This window comes from Rhinoderma darwinii, chromosome 10 (assembly GCF_050947455.1).
Source record: "Rhinoderma darwinii isolate aRhiDar2 chromosome 10, aRhiDar2.hap1, whole genome shotgun sequence".
In the NCBI taxonomy this organism is placed as follows: domain Eukaryota; kingdom Metazoa; phylum Chordata; class Amphibia; order Anura; family Rhinodermatidae; genus Rhinoderma; species Rhinoderma darwinii.
The window spans coordinates 64,446,449-64,465,667 of record NC_134696.1 but is presented as its reverse complement, the minus strand read 5'-3'; the positions used below and the strand labels follow the sequence as shown (position 1 = coordinate 64,465,667).

Here is a 19,219-nt window from a genome sequence, read left to right as displayed (position 1 = left end):
TGCGAGCAAGAACATCCCTTGGTAGAGTGTCGGGAAGATGCTTTGGACGAGGTAGTCTGTGTGCTCTGTCAATAATTACATCCGTAGTAGAACTTGATGGTAATAAAGCCCTGATGAGGCCTTGTAGATGGTGTGTAAGATCTTTAGGATGAATATCCTCTGAAATACAATGGAATTTCACATTGTTTCGTCTGGACCGGTCTTCCAAATCTGTGACCTTGGCTCGCAGACTATCCAACTCTGTTTTAAGATCCTCGTGAGAATCCACTAACTGATTATGGGAGTCAGCAAAATCTCCCATTTTGAGTTCCACATGATGTACTCTATTCCCCAATGCTTGCACCGTGGATTGAATGGGAACAAGTAGAGAAGTAATCTCCCTATGCATAGAGAGGCTGAACGCCATCAGCATCTCCTTCAGTAAAGTCCCTGACGCAGGTTGATCAGTGGTAGGTATATCTAGAAAGGCAGTAGATAAAACCGATGGGTCTGGGAGGGCCCCACTTACCTCCACACTCGGAAGGGAGGAACTCTGGAGACAAGACTTTTGCTTGACAGGGCTCGTAGATGGAGAAAATGGCGCCTGCCGCGTGACCAACTCGGCACCCAGACTCGTCGCTATATCCTCCATAAGAGGACCATATCTGGATCCTGCAACCTTTCCTCGTCTAATATGTCCCGCTATGTCAGAGGACACCGGATCCCCCGATGAGGAGCCTGATCCAGGTGAGGACGGAGCTGTACAGGTCTCTGTATGAGATACTTGCGAGTGTGAGGCTATACCGGGCCCGCCGCCATCTTCCTCCCGGTCTTTGTCAAAGTAGAACTCCAGTTTGCCCTGTTTCTTCAGGCTTCTCTTGCCTCTGGCCATCATCCACAAGCAGTTATGCAGCTTATCAGAGCAGAACAACCGGTTCTGAAGAGCCGTGCTATGGTAGTCGCTTTGATAGTGCCGGAGCTCATAGATCAAGCGGCCATCTCCCTCGGCAGCCAAACCACGCCCCCTACGTGCGACCTTTTGATCACTTTTTATTACAATATTTGTAGGGCAAACCTTTGTAGGGCAAATCTTCAAAACAGAAATTCTGGTATTGTTTTTTACGTGTTTTTTTTAAGCTGTTCACCGTGTGCAATAAATAATATAAGATTTTTATAGCTCAGGCCGTTATGGTTGCGGTGATACAAAATACGTATGCTTTATTATTTTTTTCAATAATAAACTGCTTGATAAGGGAACAGGGCGATTGTGTTTTATTTTATTACTTGAAACTTTTATTATGTTTTCAAACTTATTTTTTTCACTTTTTTTACACTTTTTTATACTTTTGTTACACTTTTTTTCAAGTCGTACTAGGTGACTTGAAGGTCCAATTGTCTTTTTTTTTTTCTAATACATTGCACTACCTACGTAGTGCAATGTATTAGATCTGTCATTTATTTACTGACAGCAAGCCGATTAGGCTTCGACTCCCGGCGGGGCCTAATCGGCTTCTGTAATGGCAGAGCAGGAGGCCATTGTGTCTACTGTTGCCATAGCAGCAGTCGGCAGCCCTTATTGCATGTTAGGGCTGGTGGTCTGTGAGCAACCGCTAAGATGCAGCAATCGCTGCATCTAAGGGGTTAATGGCAAGGATCGAAGCTAGCTCTGGTTCCTGCCGTTACAGGTGGATGTCAGCTGTAACATACAGCTGACATCCACCGCTGATGACACTGGCTCAGCTCCTGAGGCGACCCGGGCAGGTCCTGAACGGCTTCCGTGCTAGGCAGACCGGGAGGCCAGTATTAGGTTGCCATTGCAGCCACCGGTAATAAAATTGCCGGGGTTCCGATGAGCTGCAAACCCCTTAAATACAGCGATCGCGTTTCAGCGCTGCATTTAAGGTGTTAATGGCAGGGATCTAAGCTAATTTCGGGATGTCATCTGTAGAATACCGCTGACATCCGGCGATGATGGCATCGGCTCAGCTTCTGAGCTGGTGCCATGCATTTGGCGTATGGATACGAGAAAATGCGGGAAGCACTAGCTTTCCATGGCGTTTCCAAACTGCAAATGTCAAGAAGGGGTTAAAAGACACAGCTCTGATACTCATGCTGTAACTGTAGTCAGTCCTGCTCCTGTGGGATCATTATATGACTATGGACAAAGGGGATCATCACGTTGATCGCTGCTCACTTGCTCCATTTAAACAAAACAATTATTAGAATGTATGGCGACAAACGATCGTTAATATGGTAATTTGTCCACATTCATTTTACATCCCCTCTTTGCACGTTTTTTAGGCCACATAAAAGATTTGATTAGAGGCCAAACTAGCATTTGCTCATTTGTTGGCTGATCGCTGCCCTGTTTGCACAGGGCAATTTATACGACCGCTCGTTTTGCCTGATCATTGAGTCATGTTAAAAGGTCTTTATGCGCCAGTAAAAATCATTGTTGTTGGCAGCACATCTCCCCATGTAAACATGGGATGTTCTGCCCACAATTATGCAAACTGTATGGGGACGAACAACGTTATTTATCCCCATATAGTACAATGACTGCTCCATGTAAATGAAACTTAAGGCTGGATACACACATCGCGTATTTGTTGCAGACTTTGATGCAGATATTCGGACCAAAGCTAGAAGTGGATCTGGGAGGAAGGAGAAGTATAAGTTCTTTCTTTGTATTTCTCATTCCTTTTGAAATCGCTTCTGGCTTTGGCTCAAAAATCTGCATCAAAATCTGTAAGAAAATCTCCAACAAATATGCAATGTGTGATGTTTGTCAGAGAGACTACCTCTGTTCATTTTATAAATTGCTCTCCTAGTCAGCTAGTCATGTGCAGCTTTTTAGTCAATAACGCAATAAATAGATTTTCTTATCTTAGTTATTTAAAAAGAGTCAAGTTCAACCTCTCTCAGACCTAGCTGTTTGACCCAGAAAAAAGTCAGACTACAAATCACCTGGCCAACATTGCCTCGCGACCGATGGACATTTTCTCTAGATCAGTTATACATCAATTATTGCTAAATAAATTGTAACCCTAAATGCTATTTGTTATTTGATAAGAACCCAGTGTATATAATGAAAGCTGACAAAGGGGGGGGGGGGGGGGTAGTGGTAAATATTTCTCAGCTTGGAAATGTTGCCCTCCACAAGATGTGCTTCTCAGGAGTTTTGTGATAATGCCTGTGAGAGCTGTCTAAAAATTGATATATATATATATATATATATATAAGAAATTGCTTTGACTTTTAATATGTCTGCTTGTCACAAAGTAGGTTGTCTCTATGGCACGCAAAGTCCAATATTTGTTACATTAGGCAGAAATTGCTTAAGGACAAACAAAAGAGGCATTTAGAAGACACTGCTTTACTACTAGTTTAAGTATATGGTATTCACATTTTACAGAATATAAATGTAAATTAATATAAAATATACATGTATGGATTGTGTAAGTAGTCAGCTTATTTTTATTTGTCCACTCTCCATGGGTAGTCCAAATACCATAAAGCTTTGCTTACAGGACTTCTGTTACATGGATTCAAGGCCAATAACTGCTTGAGCATATCCATAGCCTCTGATGTCAGTTTTCTCCAGTGCCAAGCTAAATCTTCATGTCTTCCTGTTTCCTGCCATATAATAAAGTCTTCAAAAAATGGGTCAGATGGTAATGTTTTTTCCCATGGGAAGTACCCTGTTATCAAAGAAAAGAGAAGAACTCCAAAGGCCCATGCATCAAGAGTGAAATCTATTGGTACTGCTTCCCCATTTTGTGTATTGCTTAATTCTGGCGCAGTGTAGGGGATGACACCTGATACAAGTTTAAGCATTGTGCCCTTGGGACGAGTTAAACCAAAGTCTGTTAGTTTGATTTTTTGACATTCAGGACCAAAAAGAAGTACATTTTCAGGTTTGACATCTCGGTAGACCAGACCTCTGCTATGAATGAACTCAAGTGCGCTGACTAGTTGATTGGTGCATACTTTGGCAACTGGTTCTGGTACACCTTCCTGTAATAAGAAATAAAACATGTAAAAAATACAAAACATTGCAGTAAATTAAAGGTGTTGTCCAACAAAACAAAGTGCAAATTAAATTATTCCTTATAAAAAAAAAAAAAAATTTCTAATTGGAACAGTTCTTAAAAATATTATAGATTCGGAGATATAGAAAGTTTTACCTTAAATTGGCGCCCCCTGCTGTATCTACTGTCTCTTTGCACGTCCATTTAGCAATGATTTTACTTGAGGACTTGCATACACAGATACAGTAGACTGACTGTGCGGTCGGATCTACCTTGCTAACAGAGACACATTGATCTACAAAATATTCTCTGTCTCTCACTTGTACTCAGCAGTGATATGGCAGCTCCGGGCGGGCCAATGAAGAAGAGACATATGCAAAGCACTATGGGGCTTGTAGTAAACATCCTCTCTAGTGCCATCATGTGTGCTGAAAAGCTGTGGCACAGAGGGAGAAATAAGAAAGCAAGGAAAAAGGTATATATTATGCAAGTTAACCCCTTACATTTCTGATAGATGGACATCCCACCATTTTTAAAAGCATAAAAATTTTTCAATAAGGCTTTAACTGATCAGTAAGTATTTCTGCACAGAGTACCCCACTGAAACACCAATGTATAAATGGAGGGGGAAATAAAAAAAAGTGGAGTGCTTCTTTCAAGGCAGATTTGAGTGCTTCTCCGCATTTGTTGTATTTGTTGAAATGCCCATGCGGCATGTGCTAAGTGAGAGAGACGATCTAAAAAACAAAATATCTTAATAGAAATTCAGTCTGCACTAAACAGGACTGAACATCCCGTGCCACAGCATTTCTAACAAGTGGGCCATACGATTAGTCAGACCTTCTTCCACATCACAGAACATACAGCAGAAATCAAACACATAGGCCTCATGCACACGACCGTAGCCATGTGCATGGCCGTGATTTTCGGGTCGGCCGGCCGCGGAGTGTGCACATGGCCGCGTCCATTATTTTCTATGAGCCTGGACCGCAGAACACGGCCATAATAAGACATGTCCGTTCTTTTTGCGGTCCAGGCTCCTGGGCCATGCACGGACCGTGGAAACCACGGTCGTGTGCATGGGCCCATAAAAATGAATGGAGCCGCAATTCTCCCGTGTATTTTCGGGGGAATTGCAGCCGCAAAAGCATGTTTGTGTGCATGGGGCCTAAGAGTATCTTCACACAGGGCGGATACGCTGTGAAATAATACACAGCGTATCCGCCCAGGACGCCGCAGGGAATTCTGGCTAAAAAAATCGCACCAAATTGTGTTGCAGTTTTTGGTCCGGAGCTGCGGGAATATAACGTAAAAAAAAAAACAATACTTACCCATAGCCATGGCGACGTGTCCCTATGACGTCCTGCAGCACGGCCTCCTGGAATGATGTTTCATCCCATGTGACCGCTGCAGCCTGTGATTGGCTGCTTCAGTCACATGGTATGAAACATCATCCCTGTAAGGCCGGTCTGAACGCAGGAGCAGAGAGATCTGGAAAAGTATGAGATTACTTTTTTCCCTGAATTGCAATCTGTGCGGCGGAATGACAGGTTTTCCGGAGCAAAAATCACATCTGCTATTTGTTGTGGGTTTTAACTCCCATTGAATTGAATGGGGAAAGCCCGCAACAGAAAACCAGAGATTCCGCAACATAAATTGACATGCTGCGGATTTAAAAACCGCACCGCAGGTCATATTATGAACGTTTTTTCTGCATTATTTTTTAAGCAGCATGTGGATGAGATTTGTTCAAATCTCATTCACTTTGCTGCTACTGTAATACGCTGTCAATTTTCCGCAATGAAATCCGGAAAATCCGTAGTATTTACACTACTTGTGAACCCGGCCTAAGGGGGAGATTTAAAAAAACCTTACAAAAAAACTGTCTTAGTTTCACATAGCAACCAATCACAGTGCAGCATTAATTTACTATAGTGCTCTTGAAAATCAAAGTTGCGCTGTGATTGGTTGCTATAGGCAACAAAGACACTTTTTCTGATGACCGTTTTCATGTATCTCCCCATTAGGGTGTATTCACACGTAGCAATTGAGGTGCAGTTGAAAACCATATGAAACAGTCTTTTTTTAAAAATGCATGCATTTTTACCGCTATTTGGTGCATTTTTCAATGCGGTTGCGGTTACAAAGCAACTGCAGGGCGTGACTTAGCGCTGAACAGAACGCTTGGAACAGGAGCTCTGATCTGGGAAAGTTTTTTCCTGGTCATCATGCGTTTGTAGAGGCATCTACACTACTAAAAAGCCTCATTGTTAATCTATACAACCAAAAGGTCCAATTGGTTGAATTACCTGCAGGGAAGATGGGCGAAATTCAGCCTACACGAGACCAGGCACACACAGCCTGGAGTAGTGACCTCTGCAGGACCTTGCCATCAACACGGGCTCCAGAGGTTGGCCATGTTAGATAGGCTGTTATAATATAAAGACTATTCAATGGCCACTAAAGAGACAATATGCTGACATTGACATTTGAGCAAAACATCTATCAGCTATTTCTGCACTGATAGGGGTACATATGTAAGTCTTCCAAATAAAGACACAAAAGCCACCTGAATGTTAAGACATGCCTGTATTTATGACAGCCAGAGACAGACAAGGGGGTGGTTCGCCCAGGGAGACACCCAAGGCATACACTGATGTCGACAGAGGGACAGACCCAGGGCCAAGAATGATGGAGACCACAACTGTCTCATACAATAACTATTTAAGATGATTTACATTTCTCATGTATTTGCAAACTATATGTTCCTATCGATCTCTTTATGTACGTATTTCTTTGCTACAGTTTTCACAAAGACTATATTTATTACTGCATTTAACCCTTTAATGACCAGACTATTTTAGGCATTAATGGCCTAGCTATTTTTTTAAAATTTTTCCATCGTCTCATTCAAAGAGCTATAACTTTTTTTTATTTTTGCGTCGACATAGCTGTATAAGGTCTTGTTTTTTTTTGCGGGACAAGTTGTACTTTTTAATAGCACCATTTTGGGGTGCATAGAATTGATTGATTAACGTTTATAATTTTTTTTGGGGGGGGGGATAGAAAAGAAACAGCAATTTCGCCACACTTCTTTGTGTCCTAAATTTACGCCGTTTGCTGTGTGGTATAAATAACACAATAACTTTATTCAGCGGGTTGTTACGATTGCAACGATACCAAGTTTATATAGATTTTGTATGTTTTACTACTTTTCCACAGTAAAAAACTTTTTTTTTCCAAAATTATTTGTTTTTGTGTCTCCATATTTGAAGAGCCAGAACTTTTTTATTTTTCCATCAATGCTGTTGTTTGAGGGCTTTTTTTTGTGGGACGACTTGTAGTTTTTATTAGTACAATTTTGGAGTAGATGACACTTTTTGATCACTTATCAAATTTTTTAAGGCAGGATTCACAGAAATCAGCAATTTTGTCATTATTTTTTTATTACATTTTTTTACGGCATTCACTGTGTGGTTTAAATAATGTAATAACTTTATAGTTGGGGTTGTTATGGACGCGGCGATAATAAATATGTGTAACTTTTTTTTAATAATAGTAATAAAGAATTTTGTAAGGGGATAAAGTGTATTTTCCATTTTTTTTTCACTTATTTTTTTAAATGAACTTTATTAAACTTTTTTTTTTACTTTTTTACTAGTCCCACTAGGAGACTTCACTATGCGATCCTCCACTCGCTTTTATAATACACTGCAATACTTTTGTATTGCAGTGTATTACTGCCTGTCTGTGTATAATGGACAGGCAGCTGCTAGGCTATGCCTCTGGCATAGACTAGCAGGCATAACTAGTGGCAGACCTGGGCCCCCCAGCTGCCATAGAAACCACCGATACCTTGCGATCTTATCGCAGGATGCTGGTGGGGTGAGAGAGGGAGCTGAACCACTAAGATGCGGCACTCGCTATTAAGCGCCGCATCTGAGGAGTTAATCTGGCGAGATCCAAAGTGATATCGATATTGCCCGTTCAAGCAGGGCTGCTCCCAGCCCTCAGCTACCGGAGGTAGCTGAGAGCAGGGAGATTTAACGGCTCCCTGCTCTATTTATTTATTCCGATGCAGCGCTGTGAAAAGGCATATGCATCGAAATAAAGTCCATTAGTGACCACCGTGAAAAGGCGTATCACTAACGGGTTAAATAAACAAACCTTATTTTGCATGAGTTTTGTATTCCTTCAATTATATGCTGTTCAAGAATACTGAAGGAAACACAATCAATATTAACTATGTGGTGAGTCAGTAAGCTCGACACTTAAAGAGGCTCTGTCACCCGATTTTGCAGCCCCTATCTGCTATTGCAGCAGATCGGCGCTGCAATGTAGATTACAGTAACGTTTTTATTTTAAAAAAACGAGCATTTTTGGCCAAGTTATGACCATTTTTGTAGTTATGCAAATGAGGCTTGCAAAAGTCCAAGTGGGTGTGTTTAAAAGTACAAGTCCAAGTGGGTGTGTATTAGGTGCGTACATCGGGGCGTTTTTAATACTTTTACTAGCTGGGCGCTCTGATGAGAAGTAACATCCTCTTCTCTTCAGAACGCCCAGCTTGTGACAGTGCAGATCTGTGACGTCACTCACAGGTCCTGCATCGTGACGGCCACATCGGCACCAGAGGCTACAGCTGATTCTGCAGCAGCATCAGCGTTTGCAGGTAAGTCGATCTTACCTGCAAACGCTGATGCTGCTGCAGAATCAACTGTAGCCTCTGCTGCCGATGTGGCCGTCACGATGCAGGACCTGTGAGTGACGTCACAGATCTGCACTGTCACAAGCTGGGCGTTCTGAAGAGAAGAGGATGTTACTTCTCTTCACAGCGCCCAGCTAGTAAAAGTATTAAAAACGCCCCGATGTACGCACCTAATACACGCCCACTTGGACTTGTACTTTTAAACACACCCACTTGGACTTTTGCAAGCCTCATTTGCATAATTACAAAAATGGTCATAACTTGGCCAAAAATGCTCGTTTTTTAAAAATAAAAACGTTACTGTAATCTACATTGCAGCGCCTATCTGCTGCAATAGCAGATAGGGGTTGCAAAATCTGGTGACAGAGCCTCTTTAACATACAACAAGCCCCTGGTGGGTACTCAATTCCTTGACTACCTACATGGGAGATCGGGTCTGTTTTCCGACAGCTACTTATGCATGCGACCATCGCAACCTAACTCGGTCTCAGTAGACAGGGCTAAATTTTCCTCTTTGAAGACCTGCAGAACACTCTACTCTAATTACCTTGGTCGCCCTTTTTTGCACCCGTTCTAGTTCAGCCATGTCCTTCTTATACACAGGTGCCTAAAACTGTACACAATATTCCATGTGTTGTCTGACTAGTGATTTGTATAGAGGCAAAACTATGTTCTTGTCATGAGCATCTACTTACTGTCCACCAATTTCCCTGAGTGTTTTTCAGTAGCAGTTTTAGGCCTCATGCACACGACCGTAAAAACTCCCGTTATTACGGGTCGTAATCACGACCCGTAATAACGGGCTCATAGACTTCTATTGGCGACGGGTGCCTTCCCGTTTTCTCACGGGAAGGTGCCCGTTCCGTTAAAAAAGATAGAACATGTCCTATTTCTGGCCGTAATAACGGCACGGACAGTCCATAGAAGTCTATGGAGCTCTCGTAATAACGGGTGGCTACATGTGTGCACCCGTCATTACGGCAGCGTTGCTAAGCGACGTCAGTAAATAGTCACTGTCCAGGGAGCTGAAAGAGTTAACTGATCGGCAGTAACTCTTTCAGCACCCTGGACAGTGACTACCGATCAGTATAAACCTGTAAAAAATAAAAATAAAAGACGTTCATACTTACCGGCAACTTCCTGCTTCCTCCAGTCCGGTCTCCCGCCCGTTGCCTTGGTGACGCGTCCCTCTCGACATCCGGCCCGACGTCCTGGATGACGTTTCAGGCCATGTGATCGCTGCAGCCAATCACAGGTCAATCACAGGCTGCAGCGGTCACATGGACTGCCGCGTCATCCAGGGATGTCGGGCTGGATGTGAAGAGAGGGACGCGTCACCAAGACAACGGCCGGGTAAGTATGAATTTCTTTAACTTTTATTACAGAAAAGGCTGTCCCTTCTCTCTATCCTGCACTGATAGAGAGAAGGGGCTGCCGATTAGTGCAGTGCTATTTTGCCGCCAAAAACGTGCTCGTAAATACGGGTGGAATACGTGTGACACCGGACCCATATTTACGAGCACGGGTTCGTAAATACTGGTGCAAAACGGGTGGAATACGTGTGACACCGGACCCGTATTTACGCCAGTATTTACGGGAGGGAAAAAATACGGTCGTGTGCATGAGGCCTAACCGAGTGTTTTACCATTTAATCCATAATTGTAAAATCTGTTTCCTCAGTCCAAGTGAATAACCTTACATTTATCCACATTAAACTGAATTTGCCATTTCTCTGCCCAAACCTCCAGCTTCCCCAAATGCCTCTGTGGTATCACATTATCCTCCTGTCTGTTGATTACTTTACAGAGTATCATCTGCAAATACTAAAATTATACTCTGTAAACCCTCTACAAGGTCATTTATAAATATATAAAAAATAAGAGGGCCCAATATTGACCCCTCTGGAACCCCACTGGTAACTTTGACCCACTCTGAGGATGTACTATTAACTCCTTCCCGCAATTTGCCGTATCCATACGACAAATGAAGAAGGGGTTATAGTGTAAAAAATAAAAGTTACAAAGTAAAGATGGCTGTTGTTCATAACAGCAGGCCATCTTTACACAAGGGCCAGGGGGGTGGCACAACCGCCCAGCATCGGCGATCGCTGCAATTGGCCGGTCGATTCAGACCGGCCAATTGCGGCAGTTTGCGGCTTCCGCCAATCACTGTGCCACAGGGCACAGTGATATGGTGGTGATTGGTGCTGCCTAGGACAGCACCAATCCCTGCCATGTAGTAATGACAATGTGGCTGTGATGCCAGCCACCCGGTGGCTACGATTGGTCGGTTTGCAGCGACCGACCAATCGCAGCCATGGCGGGTGTTTGAAACACTCTCCACCAGCTCTGCCTACCTCATTCCTGTTAGGAACAGTGAGCAGAGCTGGTGTTACGGTCTGTGAGCCATACTTACCAGTACTTAGGCCTTCTGTGCTGGGATCCTGCTGAGACGTCTGCATCCGACTGCTTTCTGTTGCTGAGTGAACAGTCATCATCATCATCTCTGCGGCTGCTTTTTTTTTTTTTTAACAGCAGCACTTGTTTTGTCCCTAAACTTCTTATCCGTGTACCCCACCCACTCTTCCTCTTTTTACGTCCTGTGGCCACTGAGTGCGGATCAGTAACCGCCATCACTGACCGCCAATTTTTGGCACAGGACTTTTTGTATTTTCGCACCTCCCTGTGTGATCCCTGCGACCATTGAGTGCTGATCAGTGACCGTCATCACTGATCAGGATCCGTGGTATTTTTTTTCCCATCTTTTTCTACCCGCACCAATTCTCTATGTGCTTCCTATGCCCGCTGAGCGCTGATCATATTTGGGAACCAGGAAGGGGAGGGCCCCAGTACTTTTAGAAGTGATGGTCCATGTATTATACCAGGACAACACTTTCCTGGCGAAATCCCCTCCAAAGTAGTGCTTCAAAATGTATCACACATCTATGGATTTTTTATTGAATTTTTTTTTAAATGCTCACTATACCCCTAGATAAATTCCTTGAGGGGTGTAGTTTCCCAAATTGAGTCACTTTTGGGGTCTTTCCACTGTGTTGGCCACTCAGGGGCTCTGTAAATGTAACATGGCCTCCGCAAACCATTCACGTTAGATTTGAACTCCAAATGTTGCTCCTTCCCTTCTGAGCCCTGCTGTGCGTCCAAACAGCCATTTATGCCCATTTATACCCCTAGATAATTTCCTCAAGGGGTGTAGTTTCCAAAATAGGGTCACTTGTGGGGGGGTTCCCACTGTTTTGGTCCCTCAGGGGCTTTGCAAATGTAACATGGCCTCCGCAAACCTTTCCTACTAAATTTGAGCTCCAAAAGCCAAATGGTGCTCTTTCCGTTCTAAGCCCTGCCGTGTGTCCAAACAGCCATCTATGACCACGTGTGGAGTACTGTTTTACTTGGGAGAAACTGCTCTACAAATGTTGTGGTCCTTTTTCTCCTTTAGTCCTTGTGGGAATGAAAAAAAATTAGCTAAACCTTCATTTTCCTCATGAGGTGTAGTTTCCAAAATGGGTCACTTGTGGGGGTTTCCACTGTTTTGTAGGGTCAAAATGGATAATGATACCACACAAATTAGTAAATAAATGAGGTTTACTACATGACATCCTTATGTAGGCATTTTTTAATTCATTCTATTTTTTTAAGGACGTTATAAGGTTTATAAGTTTACTAGCAGTTTTTCAAATAGTCAACAAAATTTGCAAAACATATTTTTTAGGCACCACTTTGGTTTTGAAATGGCTTTGAGGGGGTCTATATATTAGAAACCCCTCATAAGTCACCCCATTTAAAAAACTGCACCCCTCAATGTATTTGAAAGAGTGTTTAGGACGTTTGTTAACCCTTTAGATGTAAAATGTACAAATTTAAGTTTTTTTTTGCTAGATTTTCAAATTAATCCATTTATTTCAGTAACACAGCAAGTGTTAACAGAGAAACACAACTCAATGTTTATTACACAGATTCTGCCGTTTTATAAAATATATCACATGTGGCCCTAGTGTGCTATTGGACTCAAACACTAGCCTCTCAAATAAAGGAACACCTTGTGGATTTTTGGGCCCACCTTTTATTAGGATGTTTTCCAGGCACCAGGCACCATGTCATGTTTGAAAACGCCATGAGGTGCCAAAACATGGTGCAGGTTAAAGTCTATAATTCGTATAGGGTACATGTGGCAGCTCAGACAGTAGCAAGGCAGGCTTGGCTGGGACTAGGCAGCATGCAGACGTCAGGCGTGGTGAAGCAGGACAATCTTGGTATACAGCACAGCACGACTCTGGCTCAGCACGGCAAACGACCAGGATAGCACAGGATACAGGTAACAGGAACAGGAACACACTAGGAGACCATCGCATAGACAAACTTAGGGTACTACAACAATGCTCAGGCATCGAAGCAAGGGGCTGAACCCCACTGATAGTCCAGGACACTCATGGGCTGATAGTTCATTAAAGTCAGGTGCGCGCGCTGCCCCTTTAAGAGTGGGCACGAGCGTGCGCGCGCACCCTACGGGATCAGGCCGAGGTGAGTGGAAGCGAGTGCTGGCGTCTCCTGAGGAGGAGACTGGGGCCAGCGTTCGCCGACCCATGGCTGCTGCTGTCAGGGGGAGAGTGAACCTGACGGCCCGCAGCCACGGACATGGCAGTATCCCCCTCTTACGCCCCCTCTTCTTGGGGCCAGAGCGAAAGAGAAACTTCTTCAGAAGATATGGGGCATTGAGGTTCTCCTCTGGCTCCCAGGACCTCTCTTCAGGACCAAACCCCCTCCAATCCACCAAATAAAAAGTCTTTCCTCTCACTCTCTTGGTGTCCAAGATCTCCTTAACCTCGAAAGGTGTCTGAAGGAGAGAAACATGGAAAGAGTTGGGGATCTTGAGGGTAGGAGGCAGCCGAAGCTTGTAGGTGACAGGGTTGATCTGCTGCAGGATCTCGAAGGGACCGAGGAACCTGGGAGCAAATTTGTATGACGACACCCTCCGTCGAATATTCCTGGAGGACAGCCAGACCTTCGTGCCAGGAGGAAACTGAGGAGGTTCTCTTCTCCTTGTGTTGTGCAGCAAAAAAGGTGAGGGAATGGCGGCGCTCCTCCGAGACTATATGTGAGGTAGAAAGGTGTAGGTTGCGGGCTGCCACCCACTGCGGTCCCTCTGTGCTAAATCCTTAGTACCTGGGACAAGGTATTTATAAGATAACAAGGCAAGAAAAATTGCAGTCTAGTAACAGGCATCGGCGCCAGGCTCAGGAAGATAAGGAACGGAGTCAGGTGAGTTTGATCAAGGAGATCTTTAATTCAGAGGACGACGCGTTTCTGGACTGGACTGGTCCCTTCGTCATACTCACCTGACTCCGTTCCTTATCTTCCTGAGCCTGGCGCCGATGCCCGTTACTAGACTGCAATTTTTTCTTGCCTCGTTATCTTATACTCTTCTCCTTGTGTCCACCTTCCGCTTCATGCGGTAGACCGCCAGCAGGATGGATGATCGAGTCTGCTGCCAGATCTGCAGAAAGTCCCCAAAAGCCGTGTCAGCAGCTGGCACCTTGGACGTAACAGGGACCGGGAGAGGAATTTGTGGGTGTTGGCCATAGACCATAAAGAACGGTGTCTTCTGTGTGGACTCACTGGTGTGATTATTGAAAGAGAACTCCGCCCATGGAAGGAACTGCACCCAGTCATCATGCTGCTTGGAGATCAAGTTGCGTAGATAGTTCTCCAAAATCTGATTGATCCTCTCGACCTGACTATTGGACTGAGGATGGTAGGCCGAGGAAAAGTACAACTTTATACCTAGGAGTTCGCAGAGGGCTCTCCAGAACTTCGGGGTGAACTGAACCCCCCTGTCAGACACAATATGCTGCGGCATACAATATTATTTCTTCTGTTCAAGTATCCTCCACATAGGGTTTCTCCAATCACCATGTGGGTGAGTGGTATTTTATATATTTATTGTTATATTCGTTTATTTCTGTTTTGTATGAAATAACATTTGTACGAACCCATTCCGATTTGTGCAGCATCATCATCATCATTATCAATTATTGGTTTATTACTTTTTTAGTTATTCATTCCTAATAATTTATATAGATTCTTCCAATATCGTATTTTGTATGTGTGTAAATGATTTCCTTTTTTTAAATCTTGTAACCTTAATTGATTCTGTCGATGTGCGTTAATTGTGACGTAATGAATGACTTTTGACCCGCGTAGCTTGTCGACCCTGCACATCAATATTAAATTATGAACTTTGCTTAGCCTCATTGCCAATCATTGGCAGCGCCACTTTGGTTCCATTTTGTCTTTTTGTTCAAATATATAATTGGACACAGGTGCGTAACTAGGAGATAGTAGATAGTGCTTCCCTATAGATTCCGCCACACACCGCCCCCTATAGATAGCACCATACAGCCCCCCTGTAGACAGCGCCATACACAGCCCCCTGTAGATAACGCCTTACAGACCTCCTGTAGATAACGCCATACAGCCCTCCCCCTGTTGATAACTTCATACAACCCACCTGTAGATAACGCCATACAGCCCCCTGTAGATAACGCTTTAAAGCCCTCCCCCTGTAGATAATGCTATACAGCCCCCCTGTAGATAACGCCATACAGCCCTCCCCCTGTGGATAACTCCATATAGCCCCCCTGTAGATAACGCCATACAGCCCCCTGTAGATAACGCCATACAGACCCCCTGTAGATAACGCCTTACAGCCCTCTCCCTGTAGATAACGCTATACAGCCCCCACCTGTAGATAACGCCATACAGCCCTCCCTGTAGATAATGCCTTACAGCCATCCCCTGTAGATAATGCCATACAGCCCCCTGTAGATAACGCCATACAGACCTCCCCCTGTAGATAACGCCATACACTCCCCCTGTAGATAACGCCATACAGGCCCCCCCGAAAAAAAAGGCCTATAGTTTGTCCTACAAGAGAGATGTATCCCCTATCCACAATATTGGGGATACATGTGTGATCGCTGGCAGCGATAAGGAGAACGGGGGACCGAAAGTCTCCCCGAAGTTCTCCATGAGAAACCTCAGACTTCCGGGGTCTGCGCAGTTCAATAAATATGAAAGGAGCGCTGCTCACGCATGCGCACAATCGCGATTGGTGCACAATTTATTTCTATGGCGCTGCCGACAGACCCCAGCGATCCCACATGTATCCCCTATCCTGTGGATAGGGGATGCATGTCTTTTGTAGGAACAACCCCTTCAGTGGCGTCGCGCTGTAGCAGCTATAGCGGCTGCTAGCGGAGCCTCTGGCCATGGGGGGCCCCTCATGCTGCGGGCCCCGTAGCAGCCGCTACGGTTGCTACAGCTGTAGTTACGCCACTGATTGGACAGTAGAGAGATCTTTCTAATGATCTTTTTACACCTAGGCCTGTAACAAGGACAAGGGGCCATTGTCACGAAGCGGGTTAGTGGACCCACTAGGCGGTACCGCCGTAGCGGGGAGGCAGTTGGCCAAACAACAGGACACCCCAGAAATACAATGTCCCGCACAAGGGTACCTGAATAGTCCAGATGGTGGCCGCAGCTCTGACGTAAACTGAACACCCCGATCTGACACGATGTGAAGAGGCAGGCCATGCAAGCAAAAGATGTGTTGAATGAAGAGACTCGCCAGACGAGGAGCAGAAGGTAGGCCGGTCAGGGGGATAAAATGTGCCATCTTAGAGAACCGGTCCACCACCACCCAGATGGTGTTGCATCCTGCTGAGGGAGGAAGGTCTGTGACGAAGTCCATTGCGATGTGCTGCCAGGGGGCACTGGGTACAGGCAGAGGTTGAAGCAGGCCGGCAGGCTTGGAGTGAGTCACTGTGTTGGAGGCACACACCGTGCAAGCAGAGACAAAGTCCAGAACATCTTTAGGTAGCGTGGGCCACCAGAAGTGACGAGCAATCAGGTCTCAGGTTATACGGACACCAGCGTGCCCAGCCAGTCTAGAACTGTGTCCCCAGCAGAGAATTCTTCTCAAAGACGCACTTCTCCAGCTTGGCGTATAAATGATTCTCCCTTAATCGTAGTAGAACCTGATGGACATGCCTCCGATGAGTCGTCTGATCTGGGGAGAAAATCAAAATATCATCGAGATAAACAACAACACAGACATAGAGTAGATCTCTGAAGATATCGTTAACAAACTCCTGAAACACTGCGGGAGCGTTACACAGTCCGAAGGGCATCACCAGGTATTCGTAGTGCCCGTCCCGGGTGTTAAAAGCCGTCTTCCATTCATCACCCCGGCGAATGCGGACTAGATTGTAAGCCCCCCGCAGGTCTAGCTTAGAAAAATTTTTGGCTCCTCGTATGCGATCAAACAGCTCAGAAATGAGTGGCAACGGGTATTTGTTCTTGACTGTGATCAAGTTGAGGCCCCGGTAGTCAATGCAGGGACGAAGGGATCCGTCCTTCTTTTTAACGAAGAAGAATCCAGCCCCGGCCGAGGAGGAAGACTTTCATATGAAACCCCTCTCCAGATTCTCCTTGATATAGGCCGACATGGATAGAGACTCTGGCAAGGAGAGAGGATATACCCGTCGACGGGGGAGAGAGGCATTAGGAACCAGTTCAATGGGGCAGTCATAAGTCCGATGTGGAGGTAGCGTCTCAGCCTCCCTTTTGCTGAAAACATCTGCATACTGAGCAAATTGTGGAGGCAGTCCCGCCAACGACTGAGGCAGAGAAGGCTTGACAGGATGGATCTGCAACAGACAACGACCATGGCACTTGGAGCCCCATTGGAGAACCTCTCCAGAATTCCAGTCCAGGACTGGGGCATGTAGTCGAAGCCAAGGCAGGCCCAGCAGAACAGGGTTGATAGCCTTGGGCAAAACAAAGAAAGAAATCAGTTCAGAATGAAGGACTCCAACCTGGAGCTTCAACGGCTTGGTCTTAGAAATGATGGGATCAGGCAGAGGCAGTCCATTAACCGAGGCAACAGCCAAAGATGTCTCCAGGGGAACTGTGGGCAGCTGAAGATGGTCCACAAGCACTGTAGGAAGCACTGCAAGTCCCGGGCCTCTGGTCCCTGATGTTCCCACAGAGGATTAGCCCATGCCAGGGCTTTGCCAGTAAGGAGAGAGATGATGAAGGCGATCCTGACGTCATCCGAACAGAAGGACCTGGCATGTAGTCTGAAATGGATCAGGCACTGATTAAAAAATCCCCTGCAGGACCTCGGATCTCCGTCATAGCGTGGAGGTAGCGGCAAGAAACACAGGGGGTTGGTACCGGTACAGACAGGAAGTGTAGCAGGCGGAACCACAGGATCGGGTGCGGTGATGACTGTGGTTGGAGCAAGCAGCCGATGGGCTATGGCGTTCACCGACAGGAGGAGCTGGTCTTGTCGTGACTGGAGATCCTCTATCTTGGCCAGCATGGCTTGTGTCGTCAAAGTCTCAGGTAACCAGCGGGTTCCATGGCCTGAGCGTACTTTCACGAAGCGGGCTAGTGGACCCACTAGGCCGTACTGCCGTAGCGGGGAGGCAGCTGGCCAAACAACAGGACACCCTAGAAATACAATGTCCCACACAAGGGTACCTGAATAGTCCAGATGGTGGCCGCAGCTCTGGCACAGATGAGATGGGTGCAGCAGATGGCGCCAAACGTGGCGGATAACACAGGAGCCGCAAGTTGCGCCAGAAGTGGCGGACTCCTCCGGGTGAGGCAGAAGACACAGGACGTGGCACGACTCGAAACTAAGGCACAGCACGGGAAACAGGAACGGATAACAAGGCACGCGTAACAATTGGACCGGGAAACAGTAAGGGACCATTTGCAAGACAGACTGGGAAAACTAACAACGCTCAGGCAAGGATTAGAAGGCCAGGGGCCTTCTTATAGACCAGGAAATCGTGGCAGTTGATGATGATGACGATTTTCTATTTGCGCGCGCTGGCCCTTTAAGGCCGGGCGCGAGCGTGCGCTCGCACCCTAAGGGACACAGCCGAACGGAGCGGAAGTGAACGCTGGCGTCTCCTAGGAGGGAGTCGGGGACCAGCGCTCACGGATCCATGGCTGCGGGCGTCGGGAGGTGATTGAACCCGACGGCCCGCGGCCATGGACGCTACAGCCATCCTCTACATGTAGAGGAAAAAAGGTTTCAACATCATCACAGATGGGGATTCTTTACTGTAAGAGCAGTGAGACTATGGAACTCTCTGCTACAGGATGTTGTGGTAGGTGATTTTTTGAACAAGTTGAACAAGTTCAAGAAGGGCCTTGATGCCTTCCTTAAAAAATATAATGTTACAAATTCTGAGTTCTAGATTCTGGAAATGGGACATTGATCCAGGTATTTATTCTGGTTGCCATATTTGGAGTCAGGGAGGAATCCCCTAATGAGGCAATTGGCATCAACCTCATAGGGATTTTGCTTTACGCTGGATTAACATGGTAGGATTATAGGTTGGACTTGATAGACCTGTGTCTTTTTTCAACCTTATCAACTATGTAACTATGTTCTAACCTTTAGTCCAAATGAA

At 45.5% G+C, this 19,219-nt stretch overlaps 1 protein-coding gene across 1 annotated transcript in view; it reads right to left on the bottom strand.

Annotated features, from left to right (window-relative positions):
* Positions 1 to 3,354: 3,354 nt before the first annotated feature.
* LOC142661476 (serine/threonine-protein kinase SBK2-like) overlaps positions 3,355 to 19,219 on the bottom strand; it is a 156,744-nt gene continuing 140,879 nt past the window's right edge. Inside the window, exon 4 of the mRNA XM_075838874.1 lies at positions 3,355 to 3,996. Coding sequence (XP_075694989.1) covers positions 3,457 to 3,996 — 540 coding nt within the window. The 3' untranslated portion in view covers positions 3,355 to 3,456. The remainder of the gene's footprint in view (positions 3,997 to 19,219) is intronic.